The sequence below is a fragment of the Helicoverpa zea genome, chromosome 2, assembly GCF_022581195.2.
Source record: "Helicoverpa zea isolate HzStark_Cry1AcR chromosome 2, ilHelZeax1.1, whole genome shotgun sequence".
Classification (NCBI taxonomy): domain Eukaryota; kingdom Metazoa; phylum Arthropoda; class Insecta; order Lepidoptera; family Noctuidae; genus Helicoverpa; species Helicoverpa zea.
Window position 1 is genome coordinate 7984026 of NC_061453.1, and position 27682 is coordinate 8011707.

The following is a 27682-nucleotide window of genomic DNA, read 5'->3' on the forward strand; positions in this document are numbered from 1 at the left end:
TTTTTTAATATGCAAATCATTGCATAAATAAATACTGAGTGGGAGTTTACATCCGAAAATCTTTTTTTGAAGTTTATGAGCAAATTAGGACGCGACAGCCGTGCATGGTACGGCTGGACACGTGCGTTAACCCCATTTTACAAGTTTCCCATGTTATAGTAATATTAGAAACTCAAAATAGTGTATCAGGTTTTAGGCAGAACGGACATCATTAGCAGGAAAATCCGATTCCGCTAACACTAACTGATTTCTCAAACATCTGTTTGGGATTTTAGCAAGTGTGTCAAAGAGTTGTGAATAGTTGTGATGCAATGACGATGCGGAAATACTGAATATTTATCACTTATATTTTGAAGGCCATGAAATACCGACCTTTACACGGGCATCGTTTTTTACTACGAGTAAGTTGGAAATGATTTTAACTTTTTAACATACATTTGTTTATAACAGAAAGGCGAGCCTTTATCGGCTTTATCTAAGCACGTTCTATCGTCAGCTCAGCTAGTAGCTTTTAGAATACTGATATGAAATAATACCGTTCGGAAACTAAAAATCGTAGTTGAAAGCTGCTCCTCACCTCGATCATGTCATATTTTTACCCAAGGGCGATAGTATTTTGGTCAAATATACAGATCTCTATGAAACTCAAACTCGGGAGATACATACTTAAATAAGCTAAAAATGTTCTAGTTTCACACGCCATTTCTGACATCACATTTGACTGACACGAAGTCAAAAGGTCCTAGGGTCTGTGATATGCCACAAAAATAAACAATAATGAAGTCAATAATCTCGCAACATTTTCACCTTATTTATCTTTCGAATATTATGAATATTATTGCACAAAAATATGAAAAACATTTGATTCATAGTGTTAATCACCTTTTAATATAAACAAATCGGTAATATTATTACGACGGTATTATGTTTTGCATATGTGATACCAAGCTGAGGGCTGCTCATGACTGGGCATATTTTGAATTAAGTATGACTCAAAATTTGCCGGGATCTGGTAAACATGAAACTAGAAATATTGACTGTAAACATAGATGAGTTTCCTTATTCTATGTATATGGCATGATATCGCATCGAACCGTACCTACTAAATACCTATGTCACTAGCAGATAAAACTAATTAAATTGTGCCACAACTTTTAACGAGTACCTATTGGCTTTATTGGTTTCTCGCGAGTTCTATTGTATTGTCTGAATCGGATAGAAATCAAGTTTTCAGAAAGGCATCCTGAGTCATGAAGTATTCTGGGAAACGTGAACAAATACCCCAGAAGATCATTTACACTAAATATTTCACACATAACGTGATAATTGTAAATATATTATGCCAATGCCAATTTATAGTACAGTCAACTTCAGGTCAGTGGTAACAGTTTTATAGGAAAATCGTACTTATTACTATTGAGTTAAGGTGCATGACAGTTACCACTCATGTGCGGTCTACCGTACCAGTTTTTAAAACATATCACTTACTTAGTACTTAGCCAACAAAGTAAGCTTTAAAGCAACCTTATTAGTAGTAAAGTTTAGATCGAAACGCTGCATATTGATCGAAGTTCTTATCTTATCAATGTTAATGCCTTCTGTCAAACACAACACAAATACAGGAAATCGAACATGACTTTTATATTACTATACTATTATACAACAGCACTGAAACAATGTTATCAGCATCATTTTACTGAACTTCAATATGGCCTTGGCCGATTTTCAATGCAAGAGGATTGCGCGTCAGTTCAATTTATAGATGAAAAACAGCAAACGATTTGAACTTTGCTCCGGGCCCGGGATTTCCCAGGTAGGTACTTGACTGGCTTATTGACACTGTTAAAGTATGATCAAACAAAAATGATAAAATACAAAGTCATGTTTACATTGAAAAACCAATCGTCAATTGTTAGCAATGTTTTGTGGCGACAAAAATCTGGTTTGCCTTACCTGATTCCGCACTCCATGACTAGTAGCACAAATCCGTACAGCATACATCTTGCTGCATACGCTCTTAAAATTACTCGTAACAAACTGGGTTTCCTCTTGCCGCCCGCACGTTGGACCTCTTCCTCCCATAGTCGCGCGAACTTATCACCCAGTGGTCCTGATGATGGAAAACATTTATTACTTATAATATTTATATAGTTCATTCTAAAGTTCATGGGAAGTCATTAGCTTCGGAAGACCTAAATGCCTCCATGAGTACCACTAGCAACTGTAATCTTGAGGTTTATTAACATTCCAATTGCGCAACGCTTGGATACGATCCTTCGACGCTATAAAGTGTAATTCATCATTAGGTTTTGCGTTCGCTAGTTTTACGATGCAAGCAAAGTTATATTCGACTTAGATAATAATAATATCCTAAAATATTAACCTGAGATCAAATCTTGCTGATCCATATTGACATTTTCGGCTTAACCCAAAGAGATCAGTTTCAACAGGTAGATATAATATTTTGCTACCTACCTACATTAATATTTTCAATGACCTCGTCCCTTTTGCGATAGTGTTTACCTTCCAAAGCAAACAAACTCTCAGCTGAGTATTTACGTATAGCCTGGACATGCTTAATCATTGTGAACAAAGTCATCTTGTCCTATTACACGCGCCAATCGATAAGTATCATTTATATTGCAACATCAGTTAGTTACCTTACTTCGTGTACTTTACTAGTAAAAATCAAAGGCGTATTTGCTACGGACTTTGCCCTTTGTTCGCGGACCTTAGTCTTGAGTTCGTTAAGCACCTTCTTAATGTTTACTGACACAATTTTTTTTACATGGTTTTTTATGACGAATTTTCATTTCACACAATATGTATTTGGTGATAAAAAGAGGATAATAACAATATGTGTCAGCATTAATCAAAAATTACCACGAAGCGCTGCAAAGTAGACATTCGGAGTGTAAAAAAATGTTCATCATTTAAACTTTTCTACCTTTTTCGTTGGAACAGTAATCAGGTAAGCCGGTATTTAATGTACATAAAATCCCACCCAAAACAAAAATGTGAAAGGTTGCCAAGTTCCATAATATGGGAATGCTCCGCCTATAAAAGAAGTGAGATCTGAATAAGTACCAAGTTCCATACAAATACCTCAGTTAAAAATAGTTACGTTTTAATGATGGTTCTTGGCAAGTTTTCACACACCTTGTTATAAACCTACTAGACGCAATGAATCAAGTATATAATTTTCTATTAAAACTTGCCAAGTAACATCATTAAAAAGTAACTATTTTTAACTGAGGTATTTGTATGGAACTTGGTACTTATTCAGATCTCACTTCTTTTATAGGCGGAGCATTCCCATATTATGGAACTTGGCAACCTTTCACATTTTTGTTTTGGGTGGGATTTCATTTATTTTTGTAAGGTTGTTTATTTTATTTTTTTCTTATGATTAAGTTAGTTAAGGAAATGTCTCATTTATACTATCTTTCAGATTTTTGAATATGCACTATGCTTCTTACAAAGAAATGAACTAGATTAACTAAATGGACTAGATTTACCAACTGACTGACATGACATGTTATCATATATTATGTTCGTGGATCAAAGTTACACATTCGTTATTTTCGAAAGTGATTCACACTTGGCCGTTTTCAGATTTTTACTTTACTTTGACTAAATACAAACCTTTGTAACGAATTTCAGATCGGTACGACCATTCGAAGATATATTATATAAATATAGATAAATTTAGTTCGTTTTAGTTCCTTAGGGGTATAAATTTACACCGGGTATAAAACACCTTCATTATTTTGAAACTGACTCACACTTGGCCATTTTCAGATTTTTCCCTTTACCTTGACATAAAGACCTACCTCCATGCCAAATTTCAAGTCAATACGACCATTGGAAGTTTGGAAGTGGTCTAGGTTTTTGATGAGTGAGTCAGTCAGTCAGTCAGTGAGTGTATAGTAAAAATAGCGATTTTCTGACGTCAATATCTCAAGACCTACAAAAGATATATTAATGAAATTTTGTATTTTAGATAAGTGAGGGGGTCTCAACAAATACTAGAAATTTTATATGCGTAAATAAAATAGATTTTGAGTTATAGGGGGGTAGAATTTGGCCCGAAATGGTTCGTGTAATATAACCCACGGCCGGTGTCGCTTTTTTTTGCTCGAACTTGGCGGACACACTGCCGTGTGTCTAGATCTAATCCAATATGTAACTAACAGCGATTTCTTCTACTATCATAATTCCTATACATACTGGCAAACACGAACTCACAGCAAATAGTCTCAATGAGATTAAAAATGTTAGTTTACCTGCTTCAATGACCAATGTCTGAACTGATAAGCAATTCATTCACGTGGCATTTTTTCTTATTCAGGCGACAAAACAACATTAGTATCCAAGATTACGATCTCTTAAAGATGTTGTAAATATACGAATTGAGAGGCAATACATTGGACATTAAACTTGCAGACGCCAGACAGTGCGTCAACGAGGGTCTAAATGATTATCTTCTTGTTGCGGACCAGTTATTGATTCTGATATTGTTTACAATCGTATACATAAACAATAACATACTTTATAGTATACATATGGGACTGGCGGGAATATATTACCCCAAGAAATGCTTTCTGCAAAATTCAAAGCTACCCTCTTTTGTTGATATCGTAACACGCAAACTTGCTCATATTCGTATAATGCCATTTATCTAAAATGGACTAGGGCATTATGGATAAGACCTATTCTAGATTTGATACTATATATCTAGTATAGTGGGACGAACGTGTTTGCGTGTGTTGTGCAAAAATATCCGATTCCAGGAAATTGCCACAGGTTTTGTCAGGGATTGAAGGGTATACTCAGAAATGAATAAACAGGTTTTCAAACTGTTGCCATCTCTGTTCTATGCGCAGGTCATTTTAGGTTTGGGTTATTTTTTATTCAATCCGTAAAAAATTGATATAATAATAGCGAATAAAGCAAACACAAAGTAAGTGGGTTACACAGTTTTTTTTTTTAATATTTATTTTTGTTATTTATTGAAATTGAACTGTATATCAGTCATGGAAAAACGTAAAGTGGCATTCGTTTCGTTGCTAATAAAAATTGTCCGTTTACAAATCGTGATACATAATTAAATATTTTGTTGAAGTTACAAATTCTGGAACACACCTGACCGAATACACTTCTAAGGGTTTTATGCGGACAATGATGTAACTTGATCCGGTTGGGAACGATACATTACGCTCGTTTAACCCATCTAAGCAAACGTAAAAGTAAAGGGAGGGAACTTATTAATGCCGATCTTTCAAATAAACTTCTACCTGCGTAAAACATAATATAGGACTAGGAGAAATTTTAGCTTAGCTTTAGCTAAAATTTTAATACTTACTGCTTTGTTTAGTCGATCTGTCAAGTAAGTTCAATGACGCTTATTTAACTATCGTATTGTTCTTGAGTTGTAGCGGTTGCCTCTGGGTAATTGAAGAGACATACCACGACAATTAAAGCAAGAACAATGTGATATCTACGCTCACTATGTAATCAGAGGATTCAGCCAACGATTATGTGTGTTTGTTTTATTCATTGTGGTTCAACGGAAATAACTAGATACATATAAACTTTTATATAGAAGTTGTGACTATTATTAATGTTTGAACAATATTTCATACCATGAGATAAGGAACTGATTTTAATTTATTGACCAATACTTCTCTATGAATGATAAACTTTTTTGAGTCTATAAGTCTATTCTTTTTTTCCACGTGCTAACTTGGTCAAACTAGTTAGACAGGATTTTTAGTATTAGCAAATTCTACCTGAACTTATGATTAATTGTTACTGATCTGCCTTGAACTCTAAAAAAACAGTCGTATTATTAAAATGTGTAGGTGCATTCAATGATACTCCGTGGAAGCTTCAATCTTGTAACGGGCAATTAGGCTCTTACTATCCGGGTGTGCGAAACGGTTCCCTAGAAACGCGTGTTGAAATTATTCCAAGACATTTTGTGAAGAATCGATCCGTTACCTACCATATTTTTTGAAACCAAATCCCTTTCGTTCGCCTGGCCCCTGGCCACTTCTAGTAATATATTAATTTAATTTTAGAGTAATTTGTATAAGCAAAACATTTATCTGCAGCTAAAGTAATTTGATATACCTATAAGAACTTCTCGCCAGGTTTGATGTGGTCCGTATTTTTATATTATGCATATGACACATTATTTTACAAAACATTGTGAAATACGAAAGCTTCTGGTCTACGCAAATGTATCGGCTGCCGGTATTCTAAATTCCTTATCGTTAGCGCGTTTTCGCTCTATATACCCTCGGAATCTGAGAACACGGTAACTTTAGTAGAAGATATAATGCGTGGGAACTAGGAAAGTATAAAGTTAACTCGCGACGTATAATACCGATAATTCTCGGTTTCAGACCCGATACAGTTGCGCAACGGCCCTACAATTATAAAATCCGAATGTGAAATAATACAACGTGCACCAAAGCTGTACAAGATTTTAATAGTTTTTTATAATCTCAAACAGAATTAATTAAACAGAATTTCAGTCGAAAAAGGATAAAATATATTTCCAGTGATATGGTTAGCATGATGGGAGGTCATTAAGCCTTGTTTTTAAACTACCAACATTTTTTTTATTTAGAGGTAGGGTAGGAATGTTGAAAAAATTATTCTATACTGCTAATAATTTTAAATGAAACATACTGGTATATTAGTTCAAAACTTTTCTAAAACTAAGCAAGCAGGCCATAACTAGGTACAATACTATTAAATACTGAACTCAAGTGATCAGCCATCCTATGGCTTATGATTCTAACTGCAACTTGCATGCATAAAAACAAGACCCTAAATAAAATAGACAACACAAAACACAATAGAAGATTGTGTTCAACAAAATTCACACTTTAAGTATAATACCAGTATTCATTTTATCAATACAACAATAAAAAAATATGCAGAGGGTTGTAAATTTGCAGGTAAGACTCATACTTCCCTGATTTATTTCAATGAATAAAACTAGTTCCTTGTGAGATGACAGCAGATAGAAAAGTAAAGATGGATAAAACGTGGTGCACGGACTCCAAATAAAATTGGGACAAGGTTAAAAGGATGATCTTAGGTTCCTTACCAGATGAGTGTTCAGCTAGTGGTTCATACAGATCTTGTTCTTCCAACTCTCTTTTAATCCCACTCCAGAATATAGGCAAGGTCCATCTAAAAACATTTAAATTAAAAACAAATTACATGAATGACCACATGGTAACCTACCAACTTCCTAATTATTGTTTACGGTAAGTTCTAGAATTTATAGAATTTTATGCTGGAAGTGTGATCACAATTTATTTGCTAAACCTAAACTTTAGCAGTTTCATTTAAATATCAACTAAATCTTTATTTTATTATATCATTCTAAAATACTTCTGGAAAGATTTTTTCTTTACAAAAAAGAGGGTGGTCTCATATAAAAATGTTTCTAGAGTATGCCAAATTAAAATTATAAAGGCACTTCCATTCATAAAACTGAAACTTACGTGAAAGTGAGAGCAGACAATGGGTTAGCTTTCGCTCTGGGATGCGGAGGACGGGATTTTTTATCTAACGCCTCCATTATTCAGTGGGTACCTGCAAAGTGAGAATAGAATATTAATTTAAAAGTTTTTAAACGGTTCGGATTAAAATTAGGAGAATGGTATGCTATAAATACTTACCGTAGCAGTCCTAGACAGACGGTATGGTTCTTTAACCTTACAAGACGGGCAAACGCATGACCTGTGCACCGGCACACAGTTCCACTTAGACACGGTTACGCTTTAAAAATGTGCACTGCCTACTTATTATTTATTTTTTACCCACACGGCAGGTAATATCTTTTTTATAATGTACCCGTCGATGTAAATTCGAATTATTGTAAGTCACTTATGTATTTCGACAAAGTTGTTAAAATCTATCAAACTGAATAATTAAGACTAGCGATAGGCAACAAGTTCACTTTTGGAAATAGTTCGTACAATTTTATTATCCTGTCATAGTTTTAAATAACCACTCCGTTCACGGCCACCGCTAATTTTTTACTGCTTGCTAAAATAAAAATTGTAGTGATGATTTGACAGGACTAAATGACAGACGGATTGAAAGCCATCTGTCACCTAGCCTGTTGCTAACTTCATGACTAATTCTATCAACTGATATTCTCTAGAACATAACGAATAGTTCCCATTGGTAACAAATGAGACTTTCAGTAGAGTACCCGCGATTATTATTGAGTCTATTGTATTAAAAGAAAAAAGAAAGAGTTTCCAATGCGGTTTCTAATGCACTGGGACGGCGGAAGCGGAATGCTAAGTCTATGGTCACTGGCATGTGAAAGTACGAGCCAGTAGGTAGGTCAGTTGTTTTTTGGGCCATTACAGGGTTAAATTAAGTTTTTGTTTCTATCTATTGACAGAACTGAGAACGTGACACTGACAGTTTTAAAAATTTTGCCTTGGTTGGTGTCAAATTTTTAATCAATCCAATCAAAACATTGGTTTGTGTTGTGTATCATTGAAATGATTTGTGAGAGCATTCAAATAAATGGAGCTTTGACTATGGATATAAATAGAATAGCCCTTGTTCAGACTAGCAGTTACTAAATAAATATATGATTAATGATTGTAAGTGTGCTATTTCAGCGAGATTGTGTTAGAACAAGAATGTAAATACTTTCCGGTACTGGAGTATTAAAAATGTACGTGTCTTTTATACGAAGATATAAAAGTATGATTTTAGCCGGTATATTCTGCTTTTATTTTGGTTGTGGTATAACATTAAGTTTGTTACGCCTCGAATGTGCCGATGCCCTTGCTGCTAAAGATGTGAGTGATGCTCAAAAGTCTCTGGATAAGATTGAATATGCTGTACTGATTTTAAGTGGGCCAGACAATGAACCTAAGAGAGATGCAATAAGAGCCACATGGATGAAATTGTCCAATAATATATTTGTAGAGAATGGAGAAAAACTTTACAAATGGAATCACACTTGGATTGAACAACATTACAGAAATGAATTCATCAAATTCTATTTTGTAATTGGCACCCAAGGTCTGTCTGAAACAAAATTAACAAGGCTAAACACTGAAAATAATAGGAGTAATGACCTCTTATTACTAGACAGCTTTGAAGATAGTTATAAGAATCTGGCTGTAAAAATGTTACATTCATTGAAATGGTTGAGCACCAATCTGAGTAGGTTAAAATACCTAATAAAATGTGATGACGATTCATTTGTGAGAGTTGATTTGATAATAAAGGATCTGGAAGCATATGCACCTGAGATGAATGCTCATGAACTGAGTGAATATGTTACTTACAAGGTAAACTTCCTACACAAATAACAGTAATTATGAACACATACAGGATTTGTGGCTTTCCCATAAATGTTTCCCTCATCTGCCTAGTCTTTTTCCAACTAAGTTTGGGTTGGCTTCTAGTCTAACAAGATACAGCTCAGTACCAGTGCTTTACAATGAGAAACTGCCTGTCGCCTCAGTTTCTCAGGCAAACTTGGTAAGACAGGCTGTCTGACTTTCTGGCTTCTGACTACCAGTAAAAACTGCCAAAAATCAGTATGCCATTCATGTTTGCCTCACTATTGGTAAATGGTGTCTAGATAATTTATATTAACACTTACTTGAAGCACAAATTCTTTTAACCACTAGTTACCACCCCCTCATATGGATATAATAAAATGCATACCAACTAAAATATTATTATGTCACAATTTAAACCTTAGATCTTACACTCTAAAATAAATCTTATTGTCAAATTACAGAAGGATCTCCCCTCATATAAAGGTCTGTATTGGGGCTACTTTGATGGCAGAGCTCATGTGTACTTGAATGGCAAATGGCAAGAAAAGGACTGGTTCCTGTGTGACAACTACTTACCTTACGCACTGGGCGGTGGCTACGTTATATCTCGTAGCATTGTTGACTATATTGGGAAAAATGCTGACATTTTGGGGTAAGAACATCTTTTTAAAAGAAAATAGTTACTCTTTTTATTATACATAATATTATGCTCAATGTAAATTATTTATTATGGAATGTAGAGCTTTATTCATGGTCTGTTAAAAGTACTTATTTGGTATCAGTACATAAAATATATTTTAATTTTATATTAGAAACTATAGTGAATGCTATTTATTTCATAATTTTCCTGACACTTTTATTACAGCCACTACAAATCCGAGGATGTGTCTATGGGAGTGTGGACAGCCTCTCTGGATGGCATGAACAGAGTACATGACATAAGGTTTGACACAGAGTGGAAGTCCCGAGGCTGCTCTACCCAAATGCTGGTCAGACACAAACAACTGCCTGCTGACATGTTTCAACTGTACAAGACATTAGTACACTCACATGGCCTAAAACTTTGTAAGACTGAAAATATCTTAAGAAAATCATATTTTTATAAGTGGGATGTTTTGCCAAGTATGTGCTGTAAGTAATAAGTGATTGGTTCTAGAATATGCTAGATCATTCTAGTTTTGGTTGTGTAGTATTTAGTTTTATCAAGTCATAATTCCATTATGGGCACGGTCCCAATAGTGTTCAACTCTTATAGGATAATAATTTTCAGTATTTCATATGTTGTGGAATGTTAGTTATGTAGTACACAAGCAAAAATGTGTGAAATTATTTTTAGTACTTGCAGCTTCATAGGTGAAACCTTTTGAAAATATCTATAACTAAACATTATGAACAGTGTGAACAATCTAGTACCTTACATATTCCATTTTGGTATAAATGTTTCTAGTCAATTGTGCATTATACCTTGATACCAATAAAACACAATATTTTCGAACATTACGAGAAATGTGCATTTTTATTTTAACTAAACAATTGAATATAAATTAGATATACAACTCATTTGTCATTTAGGGGTAACCATGTATTCATCGAATCATAAATAACAAAAAGTGAGAATATTTAAACAAAAGTTATGATTTCTTATTGTTATTTATACACTCCCGCCCACAGGCACCCGAATATCACATATAAACATACTAAAAAATAAACTAATTATGACTTTTCATATCCATATACGTTTGATTGTTGCAAAATGTTGTCCTTGACAATTCTTCTTTGAAATAATCAATTGTCCTTTGCAGACCATCTTGTAATGACACCTGCAATTAAACAAAAATAATCATTTATGAATGTCCAATAAAACACATGTTAACAACTCAAATGTTCTGGCGACATGCTACTATCAACCCTATATGCTAGCTGCGTGAACTTGGCCTGTAGGCTGCACATGTAAAAAGACTGGCTTTAAGTTAGTCCCTTTCACTGCATTCTTACAAATCACATTAAGGACGGGAAAATGTATATGACATTGGGATTTCATCAACGCGACGGTCGTCACACGCCGAGCTAGTTCCACTAAATTCGTTGCGTACTAAATGTTTGTACACATTTGTATTGATTTGTGTCGCGTGTCGCGTATTGATATGATAGGATATCTGTAGCTGTATGGAAGAAAAATTTATGTGTCTCACCTTAGGTTCCCAATGCAAATGTTCTTTAGCTACTGTGATGTCGGGCCGGCGCCGCTGCGGGTCATCCTCTACCGGGGCACCCTTTGCCACCATGCTCCGGCAGCCCGGAACTTGATTCTTTATAATCATGGCGAATTCTGAAATCGATGGTTTATGAATTAAGGTTCAAAGAATTTGTATATCTGCGGCAGTTAAAGGAATAGACAGAAGTCAGATAGGCTGACAATAAGCCTTACAAAGGAGTATAGTATTGCTCGGGAAAATGGGTTGACGTCAGATAGGAATTAGTTACTCCGTATAAAACACTGTTTAGTATGAAAGCCGATACTAATATTTTTGGGGAATGGCTAGGCAAATTATGTGTAGGCTAGGCAAGGCGATGCGCCGAAGAATAAAAGTTGTATATTCGTAGGTAGTTAGTACCTACCTATACCTACTTTTCGTATGAATAAAAATTAATGTCGTGATAACATTTTTATCAATTTTGAGATATCCCAAGTTCAATGATTTGGAAAACATGAAAAGTACAATTCCATTATTTATAGTTTAATTTAAAATTACCCACTTGATAAAGCCGGTAAACCAGCTAGTGTCACAGTTTATTTAAATTCTGACAAAAAATACCCTCTTTTGTTTTTTACAGCTTGCAGCCATGTCTTTCGACTCTCCTCACATATGCTAATTTTTATTTCTCTCTATCATTTCCAATTCCCTATGTTAATAGCAATAAATGCTTGTTTACCTTGAATAGTATTTTCTACGGGATTGCCGAGGTTGACAGGCAGCGTGTAACTGGAAGCCATCAACGCCAGCAGTCCGTCAACGAGATCTGATACGTAACAGAAGGAACGGGTCTGTCTCCCGTTGCCATATACCTGAAAAAAGAGGTTTTTGTAATTTAGAACAATTAAGCACGACATCAAACAAGAGAATAAATCGTCTAAATTCTAATAAGTCTTGCTAAGAAGTTCTAATATGTCTTGTCTTCTGACCTGTAGTATAGGTCTAAACTAGCATTTTTTAAACTAAGGCGATAACGTTTGGAGGGACACAAGCGTTATACTATATAATGCGTTACTGTACTACATATAAAATCCTCCTTACAGTGATAGTCAAATTCTGCAGTGCTTGCATAATAAAGTTAGAAACCACTCTTCCATCGGACACGTGCATCCTCGGTCCATACGTGTTGAATATTCTAGCGACTCTGACCGCCACTTTCTCTTGTTTAGCGTAGGAGTATGCGAGTGTCTCCGCAACTCTCTTGCCCTCGTCGTAACATGCCCGCGGCCCTGGAATTTGAAAAGTATTTATGAATTATGGCGGTTAAAACGACTTGAAATTTTTGCAGGCGACATTTTTTTTTTTCATTATATAATGTATTCTTTATTCTAATCAATTTCATACTCTATACATTATCCTTCCATTTAGATAGGCGTAAATGGAAGGAGCTGCATCGACAAGCGCTGGGCTCTTAAATTCATGATGATGACCTAATAATTAACTACCTATAAAAACTGCTAAATAGACAGATTTTTTGTTTTCGTTACACAGGGTAGTCCAAATAGTATTTATTCCCTTAACATCAGATAACCCTTGACATCAGTTACTGATAAACTAAAACTAGCGACCACTATAGAAAAAAAAAACTAGTTTCTCGTCCACTTGTAAATTCAACCTTGAAATTGTAGGTAAAGCAAGTCTTGCTTTTAGATATCTCACACGCGTTACTTGACACTGTTACAAGTTATTAAGTATTGTCTATTATGCGAGGCAATGTAGCATACTATTTTATGGCACATCTGTAACTAATCTTACATAGATATTGTAGACTTTGTTAGTTTTCATTATTTTGCCTTAAAAAAGTGCTTACACACTAAAATTTAACAATGTATTTTAAAAGTACCTAATTGACTTTAAAATGCACACTAGTTGTGCCATTTGTACTGTTTTTATAGAAGGTGATAATATGATGACAATGACAACCTTTTGTACATAATAACTGGAGGTCATTGTCACATGTGAACACCTGGGAAATGATAATGAACATATAAACAAGTATTATGAACACCCATGTAAAGTCAATAACAATAATACCTAGACATACCTACTTTTATTCATCAATAATACCATATCCTCTTTTAATAACGGGTTTGCTATCAGTTGTCTGTATCAAGTTACTCAAATTGTGCGTAAAATCAATTTGGCTTTATTAATTTAATTATTTTGATAAGATTCCAAAGGTTTTCGTTATGTTGGTTAGTACCCATAGACAGGCATGGAATCTATACTGACCTATTGGGTTAACATGACCCCAGTATGATTCAGGTTGTGGATGCACCATGGGGTCGCCGTACACTTCTGATGTGCTCGCTATCAGTATCTTTGCTCCAACTCGACGTGCTAAACCTGAAATATACCAATTTGTATTTCATATATATTTTTTAAACTAGTTAAGTCATGATTAAACAACATTATAATTTCTTACCTAACATATTGATTGTTCCTAATGTATTAGTCTTAATGGTCTTAACTGGATTTTGCATGTAGTGTGGTGGACTCGCAGGACTAGCTAAGTGGTATATTTCATCTGCCTAGAAAATAAACACAATATAATATTGTAACCATTACAACTCAAGTGGTGTATTGTTTAAACAACGATATTGATGTATTACCTCTACATAAAGTGGGTTAACTATATCATGATGAATCATTTCAAAGTTGCGGTGTCCGAACCAATGTTCAACATTGCGTTTGCGGCCAGTGAAGAAATTGTCCACTACAATGACTTCATGGCCTTGTGTCATAAGTACGTCAACTAGATGCGAGCCCACGAATCCTGCACCACCGGTCACCTGGAAATCAATATAGTATCAGTTAGGAAAATGGTGTCAACGATTGTTGGTGCATTTGATACATATCATTTGAATCAGAAGAATACATAATATTCAAGATTTGTAGCTAGTTTCAAAAATTAGTTAATTGATAGATTTATAATTATTTGAGTTTCATCTTTAATTATCTGCTCAGACTAACAACAGTAGCTAACAAAAAACAAATGTTATATTTATCTTTATTCAAAAGAAAATGCTGACATAACTAACACTTGCAATACAAAAGATTGTGGAGAGAACTAGTAGCTTAGAAAGTAGTCCCCTGCTTATGTTGTATATGTTTAAAGATAAAGACAACATTTGTAAAGATAAGGGCCAACAATGAAAACTTATTACTACAGTTATACAAAAGGGCTACTAGTTTAGTAATGTATTGACTTTAGATTAAGGAAATGTTATTTTCCTTATCATACTTCTGATATTGATATAAAGATATGGGTTCAAACTCTTCACAAATCATTTAGTGTGTTGCACCATTTAACTGTAATCATAAACAAATAATTTTCAGCTGTCAAATCGGCAGTTTGACTAATGGCTGGCAAAAAATTATACTGATGGTTAAGGTTACTGTAATAGTTAAATGGTGCTACTGGGTCTTACATTATGCATTGTAACTTATATTAACTTTTTATAGTTAAACATTTTCCATAACTGTATGTCATTTAGTGTAAATTGAGTATCTGACCTGATGTGAGCGATTGCTTCTAATCACATCTTAAATACAAAGGTGAATAAATGAATGTCTTACCAATATTCTTTTCCTCTCCTTGTAGCCCAGAAACTTAACTTCTGGATACTTCTGTGGAACTCTACCTTCTAAAATTGCAATTTTCTTTTCTAATTGATCTATCCTCGATCTAGCTTCGAGAAGTTCTCGTTTTGTGTCATCATTCACTGTGTTGGCTTCTTTCTTCTCCTCCAATATATCTGTTTGAGGGAATTTATCCATCTTTGGCAGACCATTTAAACCTCTGTATTCTAGTTTTTCAGCATTCTCCTCTTTTACTATTTGGTGCACCCCACTGTTTTCTTTTGTAAGAATTAAAAATAATAGCAGCACTGAAAAATATGTAAGGACCATGTATCTTTACTGTGTACTAGAAATCATTATTATATTAGAGTTTAAAATAAAAATGTATTATTTCAGACCTACAAAACAGTTCATTATGTTGTTATAATTGCTTAAATATAATTTTGTGTATTAATTGAAATTTAATACACTAATATACAGTAAAATATCTATTTTACTGTGAAATATCTGCTAATACCGCTTAGTACATATATCAATATTTTAGTAATTGCTTATTTAATTTCAATTAATGTTATGATCAATATTAATCAAAACGGAGTATTATCGATCGCAGTTACAAGTACTACAATAATGGTGTATACTATCGGTTAACTAAACCCTTACTACACTTGTGCATAGTTTACAATCAAACATATGGCATTCAAACAAATAAACGAAGCAAAAACAACACAAAAATGCGGTGAGCGTTTCTGCAAACTTATAAACAGATTGTATTGTACTTACATAGAGAAAGTATGCCCAAGACTGTTAGTGTCTTTCTCAGTTTCAGAGATTGTCTTATCATTTCTGAGTTTACTGTGATTCTGTTTCCGTTCACATTGCTAATTTTAAATAAGAATTTATGTTATACGTGGTTTTATAGCGAAAAATTGAAATAGTTATACAAATGTCATATCCTTTCCATTGACACAGTTGACACTACTGACAGACAGCACCACTTCCAGCTGACTGTCAATAATTTGGTATTCTAGCTATGGGCCTTTAAGCAAGAGTAAACGTCACGAGACTTGCTTGCTTGTTTTTGATTGATTTTGCACTGTGATATCTTGTCAAATACTAAACTGCTACAAAATTGGATACTGCAGTTCTCACATACTCTTTCTTGCCAAGCTATGTAGCAATAACTAAGAGTTGATTATAGCAAATGATTATTGATTTTCCATATTATTAATAGAATATACAATATTTTTGAAATGTATTCTTCCATAATTTATTCAGTACGTGAGGAACGATCTATAATATCACTTCTATGGTCGAAAGCGATGCACAGATGGCGCTAGTATAGCAGTGTGTAAATCTTAACATCTATATATTAATATTATAAAGCTGAAGAGTTTGTTTGTTTGTTTGAACGCGCTAATCTCAAGAACTACTGGTCCGATTTGAAAATTTCTTTCAGTGTTAGATAGCCCATTTATCGAGAAGGCTATAGGCTACTTTTTATACCGGTACGGGAAGTAGTTCCCACGGGATGCGGGTGAAACCGCTGGCAGAAGCTAGTAAGAAATAATACTAGAGTAGAATTAAAGGAAGCTATTAGCATTTATAGGGATAGATAGACAGATAGTACTAGGTATGTTGTGATTCGAATCAGTTGTTTTATTCAACGGATATTACACAACTGTTATATTGCATGACAGAATGTGCGTAAGAACTGCGCTGGGTCATCCTCCTAATCTGCACAAATAAATATACGTTTTTATTAAATAATTATCACGTACCCAACCCAATAGCTTTTAGTATCGGTGGACAAAACTTTTTTTATTTTCGCTCAGTTTTTCCGAGCCACGTTGCTTGGACGTCCTACTTACGAACAATTTACTAGGTACTACTCACCTACCTATAGAAGCAGTAGCGGCTTTAGGGTAGGGCGCGGTTGGGCGACGGCCCAGGGCGCCGGTCATAAGGGGGCGCCGCAGGCGCCCCCAACCAATCCTTGATCAGAATGTTACTCTTATTTTTGTTTTAAATTTCATCAAAGATCGCAACTTACAAGAACTGTATCCAAATGTATGGATAGCATCAGGGCCGTCTTAACTTATGGTGCAGGGTGTGCGAATAACCCGGGCGCCGCGGGCTCAGGGGCGCCGAAGCGAATTTGTGTTTAATTCCGCGTTAAATTTGAGAAATTCTCGAACAAACACTACTTTTATGTCCCAAAACTCAAAAATTTTCGCGCTCGCTGCGCTCGCGGTTTCTTTGGTTTACACTTTCATTTTTTATGATATACAGCTACTTTTAATGTCCCAATACTCAAAAAAATTCACGCTCCCTTCGCTCGCGGCTTCTTCATTTCACAGTCGCCTTTTATTATATATGTTTAGGACTTTTAGTGATCCAAAACTAAAAAAAATTCGGGCTTGCTTTACAGTTGTTTTTATTTTTCAACAAGTTTTTAGTCTACCCTAGCAAAAAGGTAGCGTCGTTTTTAAATTCTTTTATTAATAAGAAAGTACCTTCTAGTTTCCATGGACATCCATGGAGTCCCAAAATTTTAATACACAGGCGCCAATACCAACAAAGAGTCAAGTAATTTTTGTTTTCAGTTCTAAAATATAACAAAAAATTTCGCGCTCGCTTCGCTCGCGCAATCAGCAGCCATCTGCCCATGTTTTTGCATTCATCAACCAGCAATAACTCATGTACGATTGGGCTACATTTTACGTAATTTTTGCTTAGACTTGCTAACTATAAAAAAAAATTCGCGCTCGCTTCGCTCGCGCAATCGGAAACTACATAATGTCTTAGTTTTTCGTACGGGTTTGAAATGCAGTTGGAAGGCGCCGTAGAAATCTCGCCCAGGGCGCTGGTAGAGTTAAAACCGCCACTGTATAGAAGAATGAGGTTTGAAACCGACAGATTTTTGTCGCTTAGAATGTGTCTGTCGGTACATGGTTTGCTGCCACTGCCTTCGCGCCAAGAAAATCTGTGAGTAGGAAATCGCTTTTAGAGACGATCAAGATAAATATTTAATTTAGCGTCTCTTCATTTTCTTAACTTAAGTGGTAACCTCAAACTAACTAAACGCTTTAACGAGTAACGAAGTTAACTTTTGAATTAACCGTGTAAGTCTATCTATGATGCAAACGTATACGTGTCCTAGAAACTCAGCAGACGGCATAAAGAAGCAGTCTTTTTCCATGACCATGAGGAAAACATACCATGTTATAAGTATGAATTTAAAGTCTAAAGTTAGGAAGGCTACATGCGATAATCTTAGATTGAATTGTATAATTGAGATGCAGGTATTAGAGTATTTGTAATCAGTTTATTCTGATATGTACCTATACACGCTCAGTTAAGCGTTCGATTGGGTTGAACGTACCTATAAAACAATAACTTATTACTTTTACGACTGTTAGTTTCGAAGATGACAACATTCTGGCTCCATATGAATGGAGGTTTTGATAGAAATATTCAAAATTTTGTTTCTTAAATTAGTCAGTTAATTAAATATGTTAATTAATTATACGTTAAGTAGACATGTAGGTAGTAATTAATAAAATAGTATTGTACTAGTTCAAGATTTATAGGTTCATGTTCTGTTCTTATTTGTTATTTCAAAGTATATAATAATACATAGGTACTATTTACATTATGAACTTAACTAAATTACAACAATAGGTAACCCTAAGCGATTTAAAGAGAACGATCCCTATTCGTAATCATTTATATCCTAATTAAAGTTTACCTAGTGTGTACTTATTGAACTCTCAATTCTCGGTTTTGTAATAAACAGACACTTATTACAAAACCCACCAGACCTGGGTTGCTATACTAAATCCCGTCAAATAATGGATTCAAATTGTACTTATTTAGTTTCTTATTTGTTGTATAGGTGGTTTCAATGCGCAGACAGCTTCTCAATGAAGTGTTTTCCTTGTACATGAGGATCTGGTTCTTACTGGAATATCAGGCTGGTCAGAGAATAGACCGTCAATTCCAGCATCAAAATAAGCTTGGACCTCAGCAGCCAAGTTGCCGATAGCAGAATTTTTGTTGGTAGTTACATCACTATTGTATTCTTCTGGCAAGAAATTGTTCTCAGCGCGGAATGTGTACGGATGCACTTTCAAGCCAGCAGCATGAGCATCGCTTACGAAACTTGTCACTTCTCCAAGGTTATTATTTGCATCACGGGGAATTATGTAGCTCTTGTCTGGGCCCACGGCGTAAGCATACTTTGCTACTTCCTTAAGACCATCGGGAGTAGCCATGTCACCGTACGTGACGCCAGTTCCACTTACAATCTGATCGAATGGCGACATAGACTTACTATCGTACAACTGCAAGAGCCTTAATTGTGTAATATTTTTAAGGCTCTTTAAATTATTGATTTCAAACGACTGTATATACACTGGTGCGTGAGATCCTTCATAACCGTTACGGTGAAGAATGTCAATAACTGCCAGTTCCATTGGTAATCCGACTGACTGAAAATACGTGCTGTGCTTAATTTCTGGGTAAAGTCCAATAACCCTCTTTTGGCTGATTTGTAAGCTTTTGACCAAATCAATAATTTCTTGAAATGTTGGAATTTCGAAGGCACCGTTCAAACGGGCATTGCCAGGCCGAATGTCAGGAATGCGTTCAACAGCACGCAATGTTTTTATATCTTCTAGGGTGAAGTCTTCGGTGAACCAGCCACTAATTTCGTTGCCGTCTATAGTTTTGTTTCGATAGCGAGACGAAAACTCAGGGCGCAGAGAAACGTCCGTCGTTAATCCTAGTTCATTATCATGTCGAGCGATCAGTTGTTTGTCTGAAGTCATGACTAGATCGGGTTCCACGTAGTCAGCTCCCATGAGTGCTGCTAGCGCGTATGATGCGAGGGTGTGTTCCGGGACATATCCACTGGCACCTCGATGTCCTATTACCAGAGGGTGACAAAATTCAGAATCATACTCTGCAGTGTTTATCGCTGGTAATACAGACGGTACGCCGTATACGATGCCTATTATACTATATACCGCAATCCATACCCGTTGATCCATTTTCATTTTCCTGTAAACAAGCATTATGCGTAATTAAGTATTGCACAAATAAATTGAAATATGCTACGTTGTAAACATCATCTACAATTAATAACAATAGTCCTTTACTGTTATAATGCTAAACAAATCAGTATACTTAGTTGATCTTAGCCAAACAGTTTATATGAAAAATATTTCGACAGTCGTCACTTGTCCTAATTCTTGGAGCCTTCTGATGTGACATTATGAACATCAAAACAGGTTTTTAATTAAATATACATTAGTGAATATTTTTGCTGCTGGGCTTGGTTAAACCCGTTTAAAACTCTAGGAACATGTTATGTGCCTCACTGTTGTAAATAAACCCTCAGTCTATAACGCACGGACAATGCTTTTTCTAAAAACAAGGCCACTTTCGAATTATATAAAAAATAAATACTTACGTGAACAACGATGTCAGTTTTGTAACTCGTAAATGTTAACGATACATTCGCAGATAGGCGAACTGGGTGACAAGAGGCAACTAAACACAATGAAAGTACTGACATATACTAAAGTGTTCAGTACTGAACTAATGTATAGAATCGAACCACTGATTGCACTGGCTACTAAGAGGAAAAGCCACAAGTTAATTAAGTCTTTACGTCCGTCAGTACTGCCGACAAGATTCCGTATGAACTTGATTTTAACGAAGAAGGTTGCAGTATTGAAACATTCAATTGCCTGAACGCATATTATATGCGAGTTAAAACAGGTAATGTTCGAATATAATTTAGCATGCAATAAGGACAAAGCAAGATACATATGAGTAACGATTTACCCACTTGCACTGTTAGTAGTACAAATTGATGTTGTACCTAATACCTAGGTAGGTAGTTGTAGCTTTTCTGTTCTATCATAATTATGCCCTTATTGTTTTCACTCATGCACTTATGCAAATGGTTTCAAGGTATGGATGTAGCCATTTCAGTCACTTATTTACTTAATGAGTTGCATTGTCGTAAGAAATTGTTCTTATTAGTACATATTCTGCGGGTTTTAATGTAAGTAAATTCATTATCGATATAAAATAATTTATTTTTTTAAGAATTTTTAATACGGAATCATTATTTTATCGTCCCGGTTTTTAAGATGGTGTAACGATTTGTCATATATTCTTGTCGACTGTACATACAAACACTTGAGATAAAAGTGAAATACATATCATATCATTTCAGATACTTACTTAGAAGAAATGTAGGGTGACCACCTTATAGGAAATTAGTGTCAGGATAAGTGTCGTCATTGTAAGACGGCCATGTTCATTCAGGTAAATAATACAATGGTCATAAATATACATTTTATTTTGTGTCGTAACTTACGTTAGTTGCTTCAGTAAGTAGGTACCTATTATTATGAAAATTAACAGTTGACAATCAGATCGTTCGGCAACATCAGTCAACATGTTATACCTACTTAGAATACAATTCACCAAAGATTTCTTAAAGCAACGGCTATTCTATACTAAAATCTGTCAAATAATAAGCTAATCAGTATACCTAATGGTGTCCTGAAAATATTGTAAAATTGGTTCAACCACACAATTTAATCAAGCAAATCCTGTTAAAGAACACATAAAGAATTGATAACATGGTCTCTCGAACGTCAGAAATATTTTATCGCGAAAATGTCAATCTGGAGTTCAGACTTCAGAAGTGGTAGGCCCGTGGTCGTGATCAGTCGCGTGACGAGACGGAACGAACCTTGCGTAACACGTGTTCTGCCAGAGGTTAACGATAAAGTATCATTGCCCCTATTTACTTATATTTATCTATATTACTTTATGATGTTCATTTCGTATCAATTTATTACGCCTGTAGTGTTCATCATCCTCCGAGCCTTTTTCCCAATCATGTTGGGGTCGGCTTCCAGTCTAACCGGATTCAGCTGAGTACCAGTGCTTTACAAGAAGCGACTGCCTATCTGACCTCCTTAACCCAGTTACCCGGGCAACCCGATACCCCTTGGTTAGACTGGTGTCAGACTTACTGGCTTCTGACTACCCGTAACGACTGTCAAGGATGTTCAATGACAGCCGGGACCTACAGTTTAACGTGCCATCCGAAACACAGCCAATGGTGTCGTATTATTAGTCAGTTAATTAAATATGTTAATTAATTATACGTTTATTGTTATTACGCCTGTAGTGTTGTGGTCAATAATTTTAGATTTCTATGTATTGTAGATGAAATCTATTAAGTATGTATGTAGTAATAATATTATGAACAAACTTTGTAAATCGACTGCTTATTTATCTTATTTAAAGGACTTAGATCCAGAAGTGAAAATTGAGTTATTTTGATGAATCAATTCCATATTTTCCAGTGGCAACTAAAGTTGTAATTTTCCAAAGGATTGGTTAATTTGCAGAAAAAGTAATTTAAATCTACTTACTTATTTTATCATCATTATTCTTAGATTATATTTTTGGGTAACTGTCATCAAAAATAGATAGCAACTTGACACGATTAGGATCACAATAATAAGCATTTTCCGACCTAATTAAATAGCCTACCCCACATGAATACGGATTTATCTAATTACAGAACTACACGAGTGATTAACGATCAGTCTTTAAAATTCCGCTAAGGAAATATTATGCGATTAAAAGAAACACCGACTTCATGTAATTGATATGTTGTCAATAAAATCCAACAGATTAAAAGATTAGCAGTTTAGTTGTAGATATTTTCTTTATGTAAAGCATATAGCACACAACTAATAATCTACTAGGTACATAGACTAGAAATACGTATTGTAGATTAATTTAAATATCAACTCGTATTTAAACATCCCACAAGTTTTCAGTTTTTTAACAGTCAAAATATGTTTAATCCATTTTCATACAGGGTAAGGTGGTTTAAATTAGTTTATACTTATGTACACACCGTCTTAATTAACCTTAAAATTAGTCCTAATTAACACTAAATAACAACTATTGCCACTTGTAATACAATTTCACTAGAATTTTAGCTAACACCAATTCAATCACAATTTTTAATTCGTACTAAGTCATCTGGCTGGTCCGTAAAGAGTCCATCTATTCCTGTGGCTAGGAACGCTCGTAGTTCTCCCTCAGCGTCACCGAGAGCGTCTGGTGACGGATCATCGCTGCGGAACTCGGCCGGCAGAAATTCGTTTTCAGAACGAAAAGTGTACGGATGAACTTTCAGTCCTGCCGCGTGGGCGTCCTGCACAAAACTTGTCACTGTCCCCAACTTGTCCTCGTCATTGCGAGGAATTATATAACGCTTGTCAGGGCCTACTGCATATGCGTACGTCGCGATCTCACGTAACCCTTCTGCAGTAGCCATTTGAGCGTAAGTGAGGGTTGTTCCTTCCACAACTTGGTCGAAAGGTTGACCACTAGAATTGCCAGCAAAGAGCTGTATCAATCGAAGATCAGTCATATTTTTCAATTCCTTCAAGTTGTTTACTTCAAATGATTGTATATAAATATGAGATTTAGCATCTCTGTAACCATTGTTGTGCAGCAAATCCACAAGAGGTTTTTCCATAGCGAGACCTAAACGCTGGAAGTGAGTTCCATGTTTTATTTCAGGGTAAATTCCAATAGGCCGGCCAAGACTGACTTCAAGACCTTTGGTTAAATCTATAATTTCTTGCATTGTTGGGACATCCATAGCTGTGTCCATTCTAGCATTGCCTGGTCTTGTCTTAGGTATACGTTCAATTGAACGCAAAGTTTTTATCTCTGCAAGAGTAAAGTCTTCTGTGAACCAGCCACTTACTACTTTTGCATCGACGGTTTGTGTGCGATAGCGGTCGGCGAATTCGGGATGTTGTGCTACATCTGTGGTTAAGCCTAGTTCATTGTCATGTCGGGCGATGATGACTCCATCTTTGGTCATGACAACGTCTGGTTCTAAGTAGTCGGAGCCCATGGTGGCTGCTAGTGCATAGGCCCCGAGGGTGTGTTCTGGGATGTAGCCGCTGGCACCGCGGTGAGCTATCACTAGAGGTTGGCAAAAGGCGAGATCATACTCCTCTTCAGCCGCAGCTGCATCTGGCCTGGTGCGGATGATACCCACTGCAATAGCAGCACTCAAAGCACCGATGCTTGCGACTGCAAGCAATACCAATATAGTCATGCGCCTGTCCATCCTCCTTGTATCTGAAATTAAATTAATATGTTTATGCTTTTATATATGTATACGAGTAGTACTTAAGTAGGTGATATTAAAATGTTGTATAAATATAAGTACCTACTCACGTCGGAGCCACAACTATGTATGTCAGAGGCTTGTACGTGTACTTACTGTAAGTGATAAATAAACATTAACTTGTACTCATAAAACATTGTTCAGGTTTGTGATAGCACTAGTAAAGAAATTAATACTCCTTAGATAAGGTTAGATAAGGCTTGAATTTCAATAAAGTATGCTAAATGCAAAATTAATATAATCATACAATTTGATTCTTACTTTTCAATAAATTACAACAATGTTTATTGTTTACTAAACCTACATGCAAGAACAACCACTACAGGTGTGTAACATCATGACAGACCAGCTATTTAGGTACTATTTTATTTATAAATTACTAGTTCTACATAAATAGCTATAAGTACAATTTAGTAAGGTACAATATCAGGTACGTAAGTATAATTAGATGATATTCAAATCTAAGCCAGCCTTTACACTTGTAAGCTTACCTAATTAACTTACGATAAATCAAGCGTAAAACTCCGTCGTAAGTCGCTTATAGTCATTTCTGAGAGCTTCTTACAACTACCGGAAGTTACTTACGTGATTCTTACGGAAGCAGCCTACTCTAGAAGTGTAAAGTCGGGGTAACACGTTGAGTAATTATGCTCGATTTGTAGTAAAACATGCAAACTACATGCATTCGTCATGTGGGTAGGTGGTCGGCCAATCTTTACAACGACTTTGTTAAATACATGTGTTGTAAATATTTATCTTTAGATAAAAAATAGACTTTACTATAAGTAAGATAACTAGGATTAACCGTCCATGTTCTGTCTGACACCAACCAATTGATGTTTAAGTTATTGCTGAAATTGAAGTCATTAATCATTTGCCTTATTAACCATTTTTTTATTAATCATCGCAACTATTAGTAAAGGTAAGTAAATTATAGTACAGGTATGTAATGTAAGGTGTCGTTGGGGTGCACACCATGCTGGGAAGATCGCTCAGTGGACGGTTTAAAGACATCTTGACATTCCTCTGTGGTAGACTGAAGCTGAAACTCTGAAACATATTTTAGGGAAGGGAAAGGGGGATATCTGAAACCTGAGTTTAGTTATACCACATATAGAATTATAAAAGCACTTAATTAAAGTCTGGTTTTTAATTAAATCGTTCGAAAGAAATATGGACAGAAAATTAAATTAAAACTCTAATCACATTATAATTTCTCAATGTAATCGTATCATGCATAGGTGCTGGTTGTTTGCAGACGGATATCCTAGAAGCCATTATTGCAAAATAAAAACTTTTAATAAAAACAAACGCCTCCCTCGGGGCGCCAACCCTCACTTTGTTGACACTGAGATTTCGTTGCTAGGGGTGACGCGAATGCATTCTTGTTTTTAATTTACTATCTAGTATTATTGTATTTATCGTTGTTATTGATCGTTATCTTAGGATTAAATTGGTGCGTCAGTTTCTATTGTTATTATCATAATTTTCAAAAATATGTGGGCGGAAAAGAACATGTTTTTTTCAAGTGCCCATGCACTAAGTTGCAACAAAAACTGTTATATATATGTTTGTACCTATTTACCTATATATGCATTATGTAATTTCTTATTTAACTAGCAGATAAACTTTTAACAAGATAAACGGGTACCGCAGTTATCTACAGCAATATTAGTAAGCATGTTGGTTTCCCTTACAAGTTACAAGATAAGATTGATTACATACTTCCGTTATCCCCACTTGCTTTAATAAAATGCACATAATTATATGTCAGTTTGTTCATTTTTGCTTAGGTCTGTTCCTGGTCTTTTACCTCATAAAAGACTATCTGGATACCTTAATATTTTGTTACAAAGACGCTCGTTTCAACACCTTCAGATTTCTAAGTTAACGATAATTTCATTATCATGGTCTTAGCTCTGTGGTGGTATCAATTAACTACTACAATTATTCTGTAGTTTTCTTTTCACATATCTATAATTACTCAAGTATTATGCAAAACTTGCCACTTGCCTACTTAACTCAATTGCAATGTTTTTACCGTCTACTTATGTAAGTATGTTCATTTTGTAAGGCGCTAAGTTTCTAGCTCAAGATAATAAAAATAATAAAAAGTTTTTATTCACACTGGCAACCCTTACCAGTAGTTTAAAGGGATAGTCCCAGTGGTATCCCTTAGCGAATTTCGTTTGTTTTTTCTTGTGTTCCCTCCGCCACAGTACGGAGCCTCTAATCCTAGTTGATCGAATTAATAAAGTTTGTCGTTAATCATTATCGTAAGCTCGAATAAAGTATTAGACATTGATTACAGCAGGGTGAATGGATAAGTCGACTTTATTACGTTTTAGATTTAGTGCCAAACAAAGAAGTTTATTATTTTTTAGTTAACATTTTATTACGGGTGTAGGAAGTCTTTAATACTTTAACACCTATTTTCGCCGTATAGACTGTTTTTTTTGTTGATGTATGTTAATTTGTTCAATAGGTAGCAAAAAGTTCTCAATATGAACTACTTAATATTTATTTGTCATCTAGTAAACGTGCTATTAAATAGGTAAACAATTTGTTTCCCACGCAAAATATCCTTTGGGAAATTCATCGTTGAGTATAACAAGTGCTCGAATCTCTCCCCAGAGACCAGAGACAATTGTAAATGGGGCTGCAATAGTGCAGCGTTGATTCAATAAACATGATCTTATTGCATTTACTAACCCCTTGCGGAAATCGGGTAACACGCGTCGATTGCACTCAGCGGTCTACTAACGAAATCGAATTAATCAAATGAAGACATACTTTGTTGTTATTTGTTAATTACTATTTAATATGAGCAAAACATTGAAGCGGACTGAAAATTGTAAAAAAAAAAACTATTAATGTTATGATTTTGCAGTTTTTTTCGTATATTTGTCTAGTCCCATAATTCACTTAATTTTAAATGAAAGTTTAAAAGTTTAAAAATACCGTTCCCATAAGTCTAAATGAATTATTTCGCACAGAAGTGATGTGTTTAAGTGGATAATAACCGGGTTGGTGATCCCGGGCGGAGCTGCCCCGCCCTCCAACATGGATACCTTTTATTTATAACAATAAGTGGACACAAATCAACGTTTTCCAAGACAAATATGTAAAAAATAGAAGACAACGCTGGAATATTGGAAAAAATAAATCTTTGTCTTTATAAAAAATCAGTTCAGTAAGTTTAAGTGTGAGTCAGTTTCTAACAACTGTAACTTTCTCTTAATTTA

The 27682-nt window shown here is 35.1% G+C and overlaps 5 protein-coding genes across 9 annotated transcripts in view; 1 reads left to right on the plus strand and 4 right to left on the minus strand.

Annotated features, from left to right (window-relative positions):
• LOC124641651 (ATP-binding cassette sub-family C member 4-like) overlaps window positions 1–8093 on the minus strand; it is a 31593-nt gene extending 23500 nt beyond the window's left edge. The window contains exons 1-4 of the mRNA XM_047179823.1: window positions 7704–8093; window positions 7527–7617; window positions 7124–7209; window positions 1954–2110 (exon numbers count right to left, since the gene is read on the minus strand). Of these exons, the coding sequence (XP_047035779.1) occupies window positions 1954–2110; window positions 7124–7209; window positions 7527–7603 (320 nt within the window). The 5' untranslated portion in view covers window positions 7604–7617; window positions 7704–8093. The remainder of the gene's footprint in view (window positions 1–1953; window positions 2111–7123; window positions 7210–7526; window positions 7618–7703) is intronic.
• Window positions 8094–8383: 290 nt separating this feature from the next.
• Window positions 8384–10851, plus strand: LOC124641691 (beta-1,3-galactosyltransferase 6). The gene is made up of 3 exons (XM_047179862.1): window positions 8384–9347; window positions 9806–9996; window positions 10210–10851. Exons 1-3 carry the CDS (start codon window positions 8721–8723, stop codon window positions 10481–10483), a joined length of 1092 nt encoding a protein of 363 aa, XP_047035818.1. The 5' UTR covers window positions 8384–8720; the 3' UTR covers window positions 10484–10851.
• LOC124641678 (UDP-glucuronic acid decarboxylase 1) lies at window positions 10832–16166 on the minus strand. 2 transcript variants are annotated; one of them, XM_047179854.1, is made up of 9 exons: window positions 15965–16166; window positions 15179–15489; window positions 14212–14391; window positions 14025–14130; window positions 13832–13939; window positions 12641–12828; window positions 12279–12411; window positions 11537–11673; window positions 10832–11164 (listed from the first exon to the last, which is right to left on the minus strand). In XM_047179854.1, exons 1-9 carry the CDS (start codon window positions 16023–16025, stop codon window positions 11054–11056), a joined length of 1335 nt encoding a protein of 444 aa, XP_047035810.1. In that variant the 5' UTR covers window positions 16026–16166; the 3' UTR covers window positions 10832–11053. The 2 variants fall into 2 exon arrangements, with proteins under 2 accessions (XP_047035810.1, XP_047035802.1); XM_047179846.1 differs by having other exon boundaries at window positions 13832–13945; window positions 15965–16165.
• Window positions 16167–18754: 2588 nt separating this feature from the next.
• On the minus strand, window positions 18755–20904 carry LOC124642376 (glycerophosphodiester phosphodiesterase GDPD6-like). The gene is made up of 2 exons (XM_047180778.1): window positions 20658–20904; window positions 18755–20245 (listed from the first exon to the last, which is right to left on the minus strand). Exon 2 carries the CDS (start codon window positions 20239–20241, stop codon window positions 19105–19107), a length of 1137 nt encoding a protein of 378 aa, XP_047036734.1. The 5' UTR covers window positions 20242–20245; window positions 20658–20904; the 3' UTR covers window positions 18755–19104.
• Window positions 20905–21539: 635 nt separating this feature from the next.
• On the minus strand, window positions 21540–25134 carry LOC124643217 (glycerophosphodiester phosphodiesterase GDPD6-like). Of its 4 annotated transcripts, XR_006985892.1 has the most exons (3): window positions 24480–24556; window positions 22395–24388; window positions 21540–22067 (listed from the first exon to the last, which is right to left on the minus strand). XR_006985892.1 is itself a non-coding variant. In XM_047182119.1 (2 exons), the coding sequence occupies exon 2, from the start codon at window positions 24375–24377 to the stop codon at window positions 23238–23240; it is 1140 nt and encodes a 379-aa protein (XP_047038075.1). In that variant the 5' UTR covers window positions 24378–24388; window positions 25023–25134; the 3' UTR covers window positions 22355–23237. The 4 variants fall into 4 exon arrangements, 3 of the variants coding, with proteins under 3 accessions (XP_047038075.1, XP_047038057.1, XP_047038065.1); XM_047182119.1 differs by lacking the exons at window positions 21540–22067; window positions 24480–24556 and adding an exon at window positions 25023–25134 and having other exon boundaries at window positions 22355–24388; XM_047182101.1 differs by lacking the exon at window positions 21540–22067 and having other exon boundaries at window positions 22355–24388.
• Window positions 25135–27682: the final 2548 nt, after the last annotated feature.